Source organism: Sceloporus occidentalis, unplaced genomic scaffold (assembly GCF_023333645.1).
Source record: "Sceloporus occidentalis isolate IW3139 unplaced genomic scaffold, rSceOcc1.0.p SCAF_1, whole genome shotgun sequence".
NCBI lineage: Eukaryota > Metazoa > Chordata > Lepidosauria > Squamata > Phrynosomatidae > Sceloporus > Sceloporus occidentalis.
Window position 1 is genome coordinate 141,825,027 of NW_028316981.1, and position 15,655 is coordinate 141,840,681.

Below are 15,655 nucleotides of genomic sequence, written 5' to 3' on the forward strand. Positions count from 1 at the left end.
AGAGGATGGGGTTAAAGGGAGGTGCTGCACGTCTCCTATTCCACAGTGTTACTAGATCAGGCCCAATGCCACCTATGATCTAATTTTCTTTCCCAACAATTATCAGCTATGTATCTATGTATCTAAGCAAAGCATGAGGACAATGGCACCCTCCACTCATGCTCCCCAAAAGCTGGTATTGAGAGGCACAGGCTACTGAAGGGAGGATGTCATCATCATGACTAGCATCTATTGCTAGCTTCATCTTCCATGTGTTTGTCCCATTCCCTTTTAAAGCTGGTTGGTGACCATCACAACATCTTGTAGTGGCATTTTCCATAGCATAACTATCTGCTGTGTAGTGCTTCCCCTTGCCTGTCCTGATTTTACCACCACTCAGCTTCACTGGACCCCAGATTCTAGTATTAGGAGAGAGATGGACAGGTTGTTTAACTGTAACTGTAGTTCTTTGAATGGTCATCAATATATACAGGTTTTCCGATGTGATACAAGTTTCTACAAGCTGTTGGATAGACATATAGTGTTCTTTCCTCCTCGTACCCCACCAGCCACTCCTCTCAAGAATCTCACATACCTGAATCCGCCTGACCACGGCATGGTGCAGCTGGCACATGTTGGCCAGCGGGGAGCTCTGGATGACAATCTCAACAGCTTGGATGGGGCCTGCTGAGTTCATGTCACTGACAGCCACCTGGGGTAAAACAACAAGACATAGCATAATTGCCATAACGTCTGCTGAATGGTGAACATTAAAAAGGAAGTGTCTCAATCATCATCGTTTTAAAAAGCATATCATTTAGTTTACTTTTATTTTACTTTTACTTTTTTACATTCTACAGGTAAAGTGAAGCTGGTGTTGCAACCAAGACACCAAGTGTGTTTATGGCTGAACTGCGATTTACCATCCCAGACTGATTGTGAGACTTAATCATTTGTCACACAGCATTTAGGCTTTAGAAAATATGTAATACAGAACTCATAGGAGTTTTTAAAATAGATATATATTATTTCAGAGAGGTTACAAATTGTTTTTATTTAGGTTTTAATCATTTTATCCTAGAACAATTCTCAATGCTTAAAATTATAAAAAATGACTTCAAATTTCAATCACTGGTCAAATTGCAGGTTAAATACAAAAACATACAAAAGTAAACCAATAGTGTTCCTGTTTTTTTGCTCTAAAATATTCTTCTCACAGTACCTCCCACAATGCTCTGCAACACCATACTCAAAACTCTGTAGGGGGAAAATACATATATATATATATATATATATATATATATATATGAATTTGGAGCAAGGAAACGGTTTATTGCCTTCACCCAGATAAAGACAAAGGTGAGAACAGCATTGTTGTCCTTGTGTTTCCCAGCCTACTGCCCTAAGCACTTTTGTCTTCTTAACAGTGAAAAAGTCCACTGGATCTTCCCCATGAAGAAGTATCCCAGTGCATAGTCACTGTCTCTTCTATTAGCCAGAAAAAAAAAAAATACATACCACAAAGCTTAGAACAGCACAAGAAACCTGACGCATCCCAACTTCCTTTTTTTTTAAATGGATGGGAGGACCTGGAACTAACCAATACAGATAATACACCAACTCAGACATCAAAGGTATTATAAAGTTGCTGTACATAATCTAAACTTTAATGTTCAGATGGTATATTAGCAGCATAACATTGGTGCAACTTTTAGAATGCTGAACAGCTTGAGCAAGGGAGTCAAGAAGCAGACTTGTTTAGAGATGTGATTGGCTAATTTAAGTACTAGTATTATGCCAATGAAAGTTAAGAAAGAAAGTGCAAAAGCAGGGTTACTGTTTAATAGTAAGAAAACAAAAATAATGGCCACAGATGATTTACCTAACCTTAAAGTGTGCAACAAAGACACAGAAATAGTGTCTTGGCTCAGTCAATCAAAATGGAGACTGTTGTCAAGAAATCAGAAGACTAAGACTTGAAAAGGAAGCTGTGAAGGAAACAGATAGAATCCTCAATTGTTAAGACATAGCATTAAGTTCCAAAGTCAGAGTCATTCAGGCCATAGTATTTTTTTTAAAGTGTGATTGTGAAAGCTGGACAGTAAAGAACTCTGACAGGGAGAAAATCAACTGATTTGAAATGTGGTAATTGAGAAGAGTTCTCTGGATACTATGGACTGATAAAAAGACAAACAGTCTTAAATCAAGCCTGAACAATCCATAGAAGCGAAAATGACTAAATTGAAGTTGTACTTTGGACATATCATGTGATTACATGATTAACTGGGTCTGCATCCATACTTCAGAAATAATCCAGTTTGACACCACTTTAACTGCCAAAGCTCAATGCTATGGAATTCTGGGAGTTACATTTTTGTGAGATATTTAGCCTTCTCTGTCAGAACTCTGATGCCACAACAAACTACAAATCCCAGAATTCTGTAGCTTTGAGCCATGGCTGTTAAAATGGTGTCAAATTGGATTATTTCTGCAGTGCAGATGCAGCCTGGAAAAAAAGATAATACTTGGTAAATGGAAGACAATAGGAAAAGAGGGAAAACACATTATATGTGTATTAATTCGATCAAGGAAGGCACAGTCCTGAATTTGCAAGACCTAAATAGGGTAAGGTTTTAATTACTCTTGAAGATCTCTCATTTATAGGGTTGCCAAATAAATTGAAATCAACATGGCAGCTTTTGCAGTAGTTGCAGGAGGTCAGACTTCATCTCCTGTTCCCTCATCTGTTGGAGTTCCCCAGGTCTCTGTTCTGGGTCCCCTTCTGTTTTCTCTCTACACACTGTCCTTAGGAAAACTCATTAGCTCTTTTGGTTTTTCCTACCATCTGTATGCCGATGACACCCAGTTATATCTTTCCACCCCTGACCTTTCTCCAAGGCTTGAACAGCAAGTTTCGTCTTGTCTCACAGCTGACTCGCAGTGGATGCGCCATCGGCGTTTGAAGCTCAACATGTCCAAGATGGAGCTTCTTGTCTTTCCTCCTAAGTCTGCCCTTCCACACTCTTTTTCTATCTCTGTGGACAACATTTCTGTTCAACCAGTCCAGCAAGCCCGCAGTCTTGGTTTTATCTTTGATTCTTCTCAGATCCAGACCACAGCCAAGGCTTGTAGATTCTTCTTGTACAATATTGCCAAAATCCGACCATATCTCTCCGCCTCTACTGCCAAGATTCTGGTCCATGCCCTAGTGATCTCACGACTTGATTACTGTAACGTCCTCCTGGCTGGGCTTCCTCTTTCTCACCTCCATCCTTTAATCTCTGGCCAGCATTCAGCTGCACGCATTATCACATCAGCCCACTGCTGTGACCATATCTCTCCTGTGTTGGCATCCCTTCACTGGCTCCCCCTCCCTTTCCACATTCAGTATAAGCTCCTGCTGTTGACATTTAAAGCCCTCCATGGACTGGCCCCTCCTTACTTATCAGACCTTCTTTCTCCTCACCTTCCCACTCGGGCCCACCGTTCTGGTAGTCAAGGTCTGCTGTCTCAGCCCAGGATTTCCTCTGCCCCATCCTGGATTCACCCCTTTTCACTCGCTGCCCCTCACTCCTGGAACCTTCTTCCCCCGCAAGCAAGAGCCATCACTTCTTTAACCATCTTCAAAACGGAGTTGAAGACCATCCTGTTCAGAGAAGCCTTCCCAGGCATTGCATAATTGTCGCTTACTGTTTGATGTTCTTTTGGTGCCTGTTTATCGAACCATTTCCTGTATTGCTATGTATATGTATTATCCTACTTGAGAGTATGTATTTTCCCTGGAAGAAGATTAACCATCCATTATGAAGCCAAGCCCTCCCTCCAGTCCATCTGCCTTGGTCCAGGCCTCGGAGGTAGAGAGGAACTGCTGGACCTCTTACTCTTTCCCTCCACCACTCCCTTCTCCTTTTGTGTCATGTCTTTTTAGATTGTAAGCCCGAGGGCAGGGAACCGTCTAAGATTGTATGTACAGCGCTGTGTAAATTTACAGCGCTTCATAAATAAAGGTTAATAATAATAATAATAACAACAACAGATTATGCCAATTCATTATTGCTTTGATTTTGTTATCCTTGGTGAAGGTTTAATTTTATATAATTGATGATTGAGGGTTTTTTGTTTACATCTATATTATTTTAAAATTACAGTAAGACACCTTGCAACATTTTTTTTAAAAAGACACTTAATAGATGTAAAAGTAGAATGGTAATAATTTGACTTTAATTATGTTTGTTAGCTATTTTTAAATGAAAAGTTGGGTAAAAATGTAATAAATGAAATAAAGTAATCATGTAAAGCTCCCTCCTGGCCCCAGATAAGGTAGTGGAAGCTTGAACAACCAGTAGCAAGCCTTCTGGACATGTACAAAAATGCAACCACACTCAGAAACATCTCTTCTCCCTCCCCAACCGTGACAATCCCTGATGTCCCAGATGTAGTGTTCCTTCTCTCCTAGAAACTTCACAAATCCTAAAGAGAGTCCAGATTAGTATACTTAATTAATATATTTAGAAATTTTCTATTTCTATCTTCCCTTAATTTACAGGGTTCTGCCAAAACTTACTAAATACATTGTACTTAAAATGTGAATTGGTATTCCAGAGTAGACTGGCTTACACACTAGGACAACAGCCCTTGCATTTTGCTGAAATGGGGTGGCTTCTTGTCCATGTCCCAATGAGATGTGTCCTCCCCGCACAAACTTAATCTAGGAGGTTTAGTGGGAACAGAATTAGTGGCCACTAATCACACTGGCATTATTAACACTCTCTTGCGCATAGCCAGAGGAATCTAGTTGCCGCCATGCTCAATCGATCTTCTCTCTGTAAAGTTAACCAGCCAAGGCAAAAGAAGCAGCTAGCAATTAACACCCACCGTTTGCTGCTCCAAGAGGATTTAAGGGTGGGGAGCAGCTAGAGCTCAGCAACTCCACCTTGACTGGCCTCTCCTTTGCACAGAAGAATGAACGGAAAAGCAGCAATGCTGATAAACAAAAAAGCCAGCCAGTTACCTCACTCTTATAGCCAAATGGCACCAGTGGGCCTACCTCCAAAGTCCAAAGCAAGGAAGATTGACCAAAGCTAGAACCAGGAGGTGAGTAACAGGAGCAGCCAGTCTGAAAGCTCTTGTGTAACATGTGCTTTTGTCCAAAATCCACAAAACAGTGATACAGTATCTTTACTGGACCAACCCAAAGGCAAAAAAAAGGGGGCAGTTAACTTCACATGGAACAAAGACTGCCTGGATCTCATTGGAAGTTACTTTGCTGCTGCTAATGGATTTGAAATTTTACTGCCTGTGTTTTATTGCCCTTTGTTCCCAGTCTCTACAAAGCCAAGAAAGGGAGTGGCCTCTGCATGCATCAAAATCCCTCCAATCTTAACTGATAACAGGTAACGTCTGAGACAAAACAAAGGTCTATGATTCTAACATTATCACTTTTCTTCTTAATATCCTTGCATGATGAAGATGAAGAAGCCAGTGAAACTTCAAAAACTTGCCTGATGTATTTTGTGCATTATGGTTGGCCTAATAAATGTATCCGAAATGTGGATTTTGGATTTTGTTGTACTTTGTTGCATGGACAACACAGCTATCTCAAATATGTGCTTTTGTATAATTTGCCCCCAGGGAAATGGCATAGATCCTTTTGATACACTGGAGAGTCAATATGGCTTCTAAGACAATAAAAGGTCCTGTGGCTAAACTCAATTTAATCCATCATTTCTTAGTCAAGCTGCCAAGAAAGAATGGCAGCCATGAAAGAGGTTTGGAGCCAGAAACTTAAGACACTGCCCCTGGCAGTCTCCCCATTATTGTTACATTTAACAGACATGGCCAGCTAGGGATTTTTATTTCCTTCTAACACTGGGGATGGGGACCCACACCTACAGATTGGAATCAGTCCATGTGGAGTTTCCCAACCAGCAAGATTTTTGTGCCCACTATGGTCTTCTAGTCTGCACATGCAACAGTTATTTCCCAAGTCAAAGAAACCAGAGAACAGGACATGCAATATTGTGGATGTGCTGCACAAAACTATGGGACAATCCCTGACCCGCCAGCTCAATCCTCCAACTCTTGCATAAGACCCACGAGAAGGAAATGTCTTCAATCAATTGCAGGGTGGTCAAAGAGAAGACTCTGCTCCTCTGACTCAGATATTTTAGAACATCTCTCTTGTCCAGCTGTAAAGATACATAATCCTGAATCCTACTGTTAGTCCAACCTGGATTAAACCTATTGACTCAATGGGATTTACATGTGTGTTGACTCATAATTCAGCTGTTGATTCAGTGAGTTTACTTTAATCAGGAGTAGCAACAAGCCCCAGACTCCAGAGAAAATAAGGAGGACTGGGGACATACTCACAGATCTTATGAGATAAGAAGCAGTACTACATTTGCACATTGACTCCAGCAGCCCGAGTCAAGAGGCTAACTCCATAGGCAGGGCAAGACAGGACAGGACTTGCCAAGTGGATCTTGTAAAGCTGAATCAAGCCCACTCAAGATTCTGGCTGCAAGACCCCACCTGCACCTTTCTACAGGCCCCTTCTGCAACTCATGCCTTGCCTCTCGGATGTTCAGCTGCACTTCGCCTCCATCCGGGGCCAGCCCTCGCACTTCTGCTCTTTCCTGACTCCGAAGGGAATCCGCCTCAACGTTCTCTGCCAGCAGCCACCGCAGCACAGCACAGCACAGCGACACATCTGAGCAACAACAACAAAAGAGAGGGAGACATAATGATTGGGGCTACTGGGGTTGGTGGATTGGCCTTTACTCTCCAAACAGACCGGGAGGGCACTGACCACATTCTCAAGCAAAATATGGCCACAGTGAAGGCACAAGCCTGCTTTGATGGAAGTCTGACATCCTGACTGAATGTAAGAACTAGTCTGGTACAGAATGCTCCAGAGCTTGGAAGCCCCTGGCCAGAGAGTTGGAAGGTTCTGAACACTGACATGTAGTGGTGGAGATGCCACATTACTATGGTGGAGCCCCTTGTCTAGGGGTCCGAAGTAGGTGGGACATCCTGTCTCTCCAGGAAATTCCCTTTCAGATGCTGCTGCTACTTTGGCTGGAAAGCTTCCCTTGTCTTGCTATAGTGTTTGAGAGGAAACAAAAACTGGGGAGATCACAATGCAATTAGCATAAAACAGATGTCACATCACAAGATGCTCAGTGATGAATGATTTATTAATAAAAAGTGCAATGTATTACAGCCTGTATATACCCTGAAAGGCCTTTCTTCATTTTTCTTTTTGTCCAGTAAATGTTTCAGCTCCAGAAATTTCTGAAGGTAAATTGCAAATAGTCCCTGAAGAATGTCTTTGAGAGCACACACAGGCTGAAAAGCACTGGGTTTTTTTAATTAATAAATCATTCATCACTGAGCACCTTTAGACAAGTCTCCTCTGCTATAGCATTTGAGAATTGAAAGTGCTGGTGAGCAGTAAAAATAGGCATCCAGGACACCCTCTTCTAACTTCTTATGGTCCCTGAAAAGATTCTGCATGAATTTTGTTAACAATGTTAAAAATGATTTTTTTAAAAAAGGTATTACTGGAGAATTTCAATCCCAGGCCCTTCCATTAGCCATTTTCCTATGCTTAGAATAGCTCTTTGGGGCCTTTCAAGACCAAGTGCTGATGGATAGAAGAAGAATCCTATTTCAATCCCAGTTCTGGGATCAGTGAAGGAAATGGTTTCCCATTACTCTGGAGACGTCCTGCACAAGGCCTTAATTCATATCAATTATTCACCTGGAATTCTACCAACTATTTTTTTCCAGGCAAAGCAGTGGCCACATGCCACCCATCTGTAGCCTGGAAATACATTTTTTTTAAAAAAAGGTTCAGACAGGATCAAGCAGGATCTTGCAGAAACATCCAAAGGAATGAGGCATGTGAGTATAAATCCACTATTTTCTCTCCAGAAAAGGTTCACAGGGGTGATGCTGGGAAAGAGATGGTCATGAGTTTATTAAAATCCATCTGAAGCCACTTGCATGTCGCTTCAACTCTGGCCCAAAGACAGTGCAGAAGCAAAGACTGACTTGGGTAGCTTGCATTTTCATCAGTGAATGGAAGAAAGACCACTCAGAAAGTACTTCACATAAATCTAATACTGATGCAAAGCAAGTCTGGCCCAGGAAAGTAAGTGGGAACAAGGGGCAGGGCAGACACCACAGGGAAAGATATGTATGAAGCTCTTTAGAGGAAGGGCAGGATGTAAGTGTGATGAAACAAATACAAAATGCCAGCCAGCTGAACTGGCCTCAGATTGAGGCTTCCCAAGAATGGGTTAACCTCACCAGTTGCCAAGTGAACTTCTCCCCTTCTCCCCTTCTATCACCACCCTCCAACAGCTTCAGAACAGCCAGAGCTTTAGAACTACAACTCTCAGAACTCCCCCAACTGGATTTGTTGTCTTCAAAAACAATTTTTCCAAGATCTGTAAATTTCATCTGGAAACTGCCAGTGAAGGGACAGCCTGTAAATACTAAAACGGGTGGGCCACTATAATAGATCCAGAGGGACATTTGATGCAAAGAGACCCTCCAAGGACTGTACTGACTGCCAAAAAAAGTTCAATCCTGGTTTTGAAAAATTAGTATTTTGTGATATTAAACAGTGCTGGAACCTCCTGCTACATATTTAAAAGGTGAGTTGCTGCTCCTGGAGGCTTCCAGAGAGGCCGTTCTGAAAAAGGGCACTATGGGAATGTCTGGAGGGACTGAGGGCTGCAAAAACAGCCTAGGGGGACACATTGCTAACCTCTCACATAGGAAAAGCACCCAGAACACCTGCATTTGTCTGAATCCCACACCTGCACAGAAGTCCTTCAGGGCAGTTCTCAGCAGCTCAGAGGACACTTTGATTGAAGCCACCGAGGGAGCCAAGTAACCTTCTCCCAGAGTGTTCAGTGCTCTTGGAACTAGCTCATCATTCCCTTCAATGCTCTCAAGGTCAGACTGCATCTGGGACAATTTCAGAAAGGTGTGGAGTGGGTCCCCAGGCAGTGATATGGCAGCTGCAGGCAGGGTCCCATCAGATGTACTGCTGCCACTTTCCAAGCGAAGGCACTGCAGGAGGTCAACGGTGACTTCCTTCAAGGGCAGACAGATGCCTTCTCTGTCTGGACAAAGGCCTGGAGAATCATCAGAAAACAGGTCATCCAGCAGCTCAGTGGACTCCGAGACAGTGCCCAGGATTTCCTGTAGGCTGTAGTAGAGGGAACAGGAGACTATGAAAGGTAGCTCTATCTTAGAGCCTTCTGCAGGGCCCAGTGGGAGGGTCACCTCCGTCTTGTTTCCAGGAAGGAGCTGATCTATGGGGAAGGTATAAGTAGTAGCAGAATCTGAGGAGCCTTCATCAAAGTCACAGGAACTGGCAAACAGCTGGACACAGAAGGTCCAGCCTCGCTCCAAGCTGCACTCGCTCAGGTTCTCCAAGATACAGGAAACTGCCAAGGTGTCCTGAACCAGGATGTGGCTCCAGTGGGCAGTAATGGTACAAGTGATAGGCTTTTGACCATTCTGGCTCGACAGCAAAGCTGCACTCACACTCATCACCTGATTCAGGCATGTCAATGCTTGGTTCTTCTGGTCCACAGCCTTCTTTAAGGATGACACTCTGCAGAGACCAAAAGAGAAAATATTGGATTGTGCTGATTCTAATTTTTCACAACTAAAATGGTCAAAATCTGGCTTGAATATGAAAGCAAAGAGATGAAAAGCAGCATCAGGCCAATGGAACTAACTCCACAAAGGCTTCCAGTGATGGCGAACCTATGGCACACGTGCCAGAGGAGGCACTCAGAGCCCTCTCTGTGGGCACACATGCTGTCGCCCTAGCACAGTTTGCCAGAGTTTCTTACTAGAAAGCCAAAGGGACGTGGCACTTTGCAATAAATAAGTGGGGTCTGGGTTGCAGTTTGGGCACTCCGTCTGTAAAAGGTTCACCATCACTGGAACATTGAACAGCCAACTTCCCCAGGCTCCCACCTCTTGTCTCCCTTCAACCTGCACATCCAAGGACATAGCTGCTGACATCATAGCTGCCTTAACTTTTTGCTATGCAAAAATCTCCACAGTCAAATCAATATACCATAACACGTCCAGTGGAAAAGAAATACATATATATTCAAGAATAGTTTCCTAATCATTCTTGCTAAGGCATGTCCCTCTTCAGAACTGGCAACAGAGCTAACAAACTGATAGGAAGAGTTTTAGCAGTAATACTGCCATCTGATCTCTAAGTCCCATTTCCCTCGGTCAGGCAGGATAATCTAGGCAGGTTTAAGCAAAACTGAGCATCTCAATTCAGCAGTTTGGCACTTGTTAATGCATGAGTGTGTAACATTTCTGCATGAACAAATGCACACACACACACACACACACACACATGTATACACACACACACACACACACACACACACACACAAATACGTACACAGTCAACAACAAATTGATATTACCTCTCTGAGACATGGCCAATTCCAGACAGCAGTTCTTTGATCCTTTGTCCTGCTTTATCTGGATTCATTTTGACAGGCTGTGTATCATCTGGACTGCACAAGCCACAGGTCATGAGGCGGCCTTTAGCAGATAAAGCCAGAAGTTCCGACTCACCTGAGAAGAGCAACATGAATCAGAGCAGGAGCAGGAACTGGCCACAAGAAAGCTGCGGTCCCCCTTCCACATACTGTCATCCCCCCCCCCCTTTTCTGAGGCACTAAAAGATGTTCGGCTCACAAAATAGGTTACTTTTCAAGTATTAAAAGATGTTCCACCAACAGAGTACATGACTTCTGTAGGAACTGCTCTACCCTGAGCCTTTTGCTTGTTTCACATTTACATGCAAGGCATTTCCTAGCAAGCAAGATCATATAACAAAACTGTCTTGTGAGTTCCCCTCTACTTTGTATTCTCAAGAGAAAATAGCCAAGAACCTGGCACAAGGAGGCACTCCAAGATGAGATGGAAGGAAGGATAAGTGAATAATCATAACTGGATCCAAAATGTCTGGAGGTGCATGTATTCCCTGCATCAAGACCAAGGATGGAGAACAGTGCCCCCCGGATGTTGCTGCACTACAACTCCCTTCATCTCTCATTGCTGGCGAAGGCTGACGGGAGCTGCAGTCCAACAACATATGCAAGGCCACACATTCCCTGTGAAAAAGCGGAATATAAATACATTATTATTATTATTATTAATTAACCACCCCTCATTTAGAGACCACAAATGATTCATTTAGATGAACTACATATGCGAATCAATCTTTGCTTGAAATGGGAGGCCTGTATCATTTTCCTGTGGCCTATAGCAGTGGAACAAGCCTTTTCTATAGTACCAGCCATGCTGTGGAATGGTCTCCTTTCAGCAGTGTGTCAGGCCTCAGTGCTAAGGCATTTTAGGCATTTACATAGCTTTTTATCTTGGTTTTCTCCTCTTTGTGAACAGTTTTGAAATCTCTCATATGTTGAACAATCATACCCTTTTTCTGCCTCTGCACTAATAACTGAGGAGCTGATGGGACCTCTCTCAGGGCCAGATTTGGCCTAGGAGAAGTAGTCTGCAGCAGATGAGCCTTCAGCACTGCTTGTCCTGTTTTTGAAGCAAACAGGGTCTGTATTGTTTCTGTGTGTAACCACACCATAAACCAATATGGGCATGGTTTTGTTTGTTTTTTTAAAAAAAGCAGATAAGACTAGAACCAGAACCTGGCAAAGGCACATGGTGGCCACAGCAAGTCTCCCTCATAGCTCATCAGTTTTTTCCTGTCCAGTGGCAATTTTGAGGGCTGCATTCATAGATGCACCCAACAACCCAATGTCCAAGTTATCTCTCCCACAGAGTAATTTTCAGACTACATTTTTTTACCTTCTGACTCCCGGGAAGATAAGGAAAGTGCCACCACACTGCAGATACTCAAGCTGGCAGGAGACAAAACTGACGGAAGGGTTCCTGGTGAGTCCTCTACTTTCTCAGCCTCAGGGGTGTTGCTGTCCAGATCAACAGCATAGATGTCAGAATGGGTGCTGTAGTACATGCGGCTCCCCCCGCTGCATGCTGCACACAGAACAGGCCCCTGCAAGTAATACTCTCGGAGCTCAGGGACCTTGACTTCTTCACCTGAAGCTGCCTTGATGGCCACCATTTTCCCATAGTGACCCAAGGCCACAACACAATCACAGCCCAAGTCTCCATAGGCTGGCAGCTCTTCTACATCTGGGGACTTCCGGTCTGTCCTCAAAGCCCCAATGAAGACAACTGGCTCTTCCAAATGATGAAGGATCTTGACAGGGGAGTTTTCATGACTGCAGTTGTCAGACCTCAAGGCCTTCAAGGGCACAGAACACAGTTGCCCATCTGGGAAGCCACAGAGAATCATGGGAGAATCCAGCATGGCAGCATCTACACCAAAGAGGAGGCTAAAGAGAGGCTCCTCCAGCACAAAGCCTCCTGAGTGCCGAAGGCCCTCTTTGTGGTCACTGGCATCTGGAGAGGATGCACAACACAAGACTGGAAGAAAGTGAGCTAAGGACATGTCTCCATCACTACTGGTGCTGGTGGTGATGTCCACATGGCTGATGGGTTGGCGTGGCAAGTTCTCCTGGTCCTCAGGGCCCGGGAGCTCATGGAGATTCATGCACCACTTCCCTTGGACTTGGGAGAGGGTGACGAGGACGTCACTGAGCAGTGTGAAGGTGCAAAGCGTGGCATCAGGAAAGGTGCAGGCACTGGAGCCCATGGGGAGAATGCTGGAGTAGCAGTCATTTTCCTCCCCATCCGTTCGCTTCGCTAACCTTCAAAGCAAACAAGAAAAAGCTCTCAGAGTAGCCACAGGGTAATGCTCAGAAATGAAGTAAAAAAAATCAGAATGTTTAGCATTCGCTTCACAGAGTTGAATTCAGGAGCAGCCAGCTGGATAAAGTGAAGGAAAGCTGCTGCTCTAAAGGGTGGTTCCAAAGCTTAACACTTCTGCTGCCTTAAAGATTCACATGCATTTCTAAAAAGAGCTTGGGAATGGGAAAACAAGAGCAGTGGAGGGCCAACTTTGAGACAACACAAGTGATTCACAAACAGGAACTGAGTGGGCAGAGGGCAAGAAGGAAAGATTTAGGCTGTGGGCTAGGGCAGGGGCTTTAACACTTTACCCACTTGTATAATTTTCCAGATAACAACAGCTCCAGCATGGACACACACAACTGCTATGGTGCTAAGGAGCAAGGTGTTTTGCCACATAGTGGTCAAGCAATTTGAACTGGTGAAATAGTACGGTAAGGGCAGGGAAGAATAAACCCCAAACCACTCAGTGCTGCAGTCCTCATCAGATTTGCCTCTCTATGAACATGCTACAAACAATTAAAAACTGCATGGGGCATTCTGGAAAATAAGGCCAGAGTGTGTGGTGGGCGGGGCAAAATATCATTAGCTTACCAATATAGAAAACCTACTATCCAGGCTGTCCCATCTACCTTTCATGGTGTGCTTGGTGTTGTGTGCCTTCAAGTCTTTTCTGACTTATGACTATCCTAAAGCAATCCTATCATGGGTTTTTCTTGGCCAGTTTCTTCAGAAAGGGAGTTGCCATGGCCCTTCTATGAGGCTTAGACAGTATGACTTCCCTAAGGTCGCCCAGTGCGTTTCCATGGTTGAGCTGGGATTCAAACCCTGGTCTCCCAGTGTCCCAGTCCAATGTTCAAAACCACTACACGTGCTCATCATTCACAATATACTTACAAAGTGGTAGCGCACATGTTTGGCATGCATAAGATCCCAGGTTCACCTCCAGATAAGGTCTGAACCCTGGAGAGGAGGGGAAGCTCTTGTGGGAGATCCTGGATACAAAGCTACATAAACTAATAGGCTGACCCGGCCTTCATACTCAAACTACTCCCTCTACCTGATGGCAGATACAGTTTGAAATATCAAATTAGGTCAGCCCTATCTCTCACCTGCTTGGGTAGTCCAAGGACACACAGTAAATACCCACTCCAGCACACAGAATATATAGCTGCTGATGGAGGGGCAAGAGTTCCACGTGCCAAACTTGATCAGGAAATCGGTAGACAGCCTGGAAATGAAACAGACAATGGGAAAAGAGTGGAGATCTTAGAAAATGTAAGGGAAGGAGGACACTGAAATGCACCACTGTGAACACACCCACTGTAGTCTACTTCTGTAAGCTTAGCAGGGTCAGGGCTGGTTAAACTTGGATGAGAAGCAGCCAGAGAACAACAGGGATCTCCAGGCAGGACTGGGAAAGAATCCTGCTGAAACCCTGGGGAGCTAGGGCTAGATGCACCAATAATCTGACTCAGTCTAAGGCAACTTCCCATGTTCCTCTCCTCCTTTTAAACAGACATATTCTGTATAGAATACAGAAGGCCAGGTGTACAAGCACAAAGCTAGAACTGATGGTTGACGTTCTGAAGCAAACAGGCCTGGACCATTCTTAAAATAAATTGCCCTCACTCCAAAGGAATTTAAAAGGGCAAATCATCAATTTAGTCTTCTATCACCCTTTTTTCTTGTGAAAATTGCTTGCACTTTTATTACACACATACACCCCAGGCTGCTTTTGTGCCATTAATGCTGTGACTGAAACTTTTCATAGTGTAAAAATGGGAGAAGCTTCACCTTAATTTCTCTGTGTTACATGACTAACAGAAGAATAGATTGCAATGCCAGTAAAAATCTAGATCTAGTGACCCAGCTTACATATATTATCACCTGGTATCCTAAATGGGAAGATTACCTTGAGAGTACCTTTTTCTCACCTTGAAATGCTATAGCCACACGTGGGGAAAGAGGCAAGTTCCAAAGCAGTGTTTGTTACCTCTTGCCCATTTTGTACCTAGTCACACAAAACATCCTGTGGGTATCATTTCATATACCCAGTGGCATGTAGTCAGCAGCCATTATGTCTGTACACACTTTGATTTAAAGCAAGCTCTAGTCTCATAAATCAGCTGGGTCTTATTTTCCCTCTCTCTGACTGAGGATATACAACTTCTGCTCTTCTCCCTGAAAAGAATGCATTGCAGTCAGCAATATTTATATTACCCAATAGTTTACAGGCAGTTCTTCATTTTTACCCTCTAAGCAATTGTCACTGCTGCTGTACTGTGTGGAAGAACAAGTGACATCTTTTATCCAAGATGAGGCTGTTTCAGAATAGGCAGCAGCAAACATGTCTGTTAGCAACTCAGGGGCTGAGAAATGAGCATGCTTTCAGCATGAGAAAGCCAGCAAAACCTAGATTTTTAGCATTACATTTGATCTGAAGGACCAGTAATATGTATTTTTTTTAAAAAAAATGTTCACCCATTTGTGACCTAATTCTCTGCTTGAAAAAACAGTAGGCGACTGAGCCAGATATTACCATAAAAGGTTCCTTAGAGACAATCAAGGGTATAAATTTAAAGGGATACATTTAACATAATGCTAAGGTTTGCCATGAAAATCATATGCAGTCCATATGAAAAAAGACTTCATTGTTCATCAACACAAAGAATGAACAAAGCAAGAAAAGCACCCTTTATTTAACAGTTCCAAAGCCTTTTACAGGACTACTCAAGAAAGCAGAGGCATATTTATAATTGACAGAAGTGAGATGTCAAAAAAGCAAAATCCCTAAACCCTTTCAGAAAAATGGCAAGAA

At 43.5% G+C, this 15,655-nt stretch overlaps 1 protein-coding gene across 3 annotated transcripts in view; it reads right to left on the bottom strand.

The window, feature by feature from the left end:
* Positions 1-15,655, bottom strand: part of FAAP100 (FA core complex associated protein 100) — a 29,164-nt gene that overhangs the window by 3,504 nt on the left and 10,005 nt on the right. For all 3 annotated transcript variants that reach the window (XR_016282452.1, XM_089539799.1, XM_089539787.1), the window contains exons 2-7: positions 13,947-14,065; positions 11,869-12,794; positions 10,461-10,614; positions 8,811-9,616; positions 6,555-6,691; positions 575-691 (exon numbers count right to left, since the gene is read on the bottom strand). Coding sequence is in view for 2 of the 3 variants with exons in the window: in XM_089539787.1 (XP_089395913.1) it covers positions 575-691; positions 6,555-6,691; positions 8,811-9,616; positions 10,461-10,614; positions 11,869-12,794; positions 13,947-14,065 (2,259 nt within the window). In the remaining variant the exon portion in view is untranslated. The remainder of the gene's footprint in view (positions 1-574; positions 692-6,554; positions 6,692-8,810; positions 9,617-10,460; positions 10,615-11,868; positions 12,795-13,946; positions 14,066-15,655) is intronic.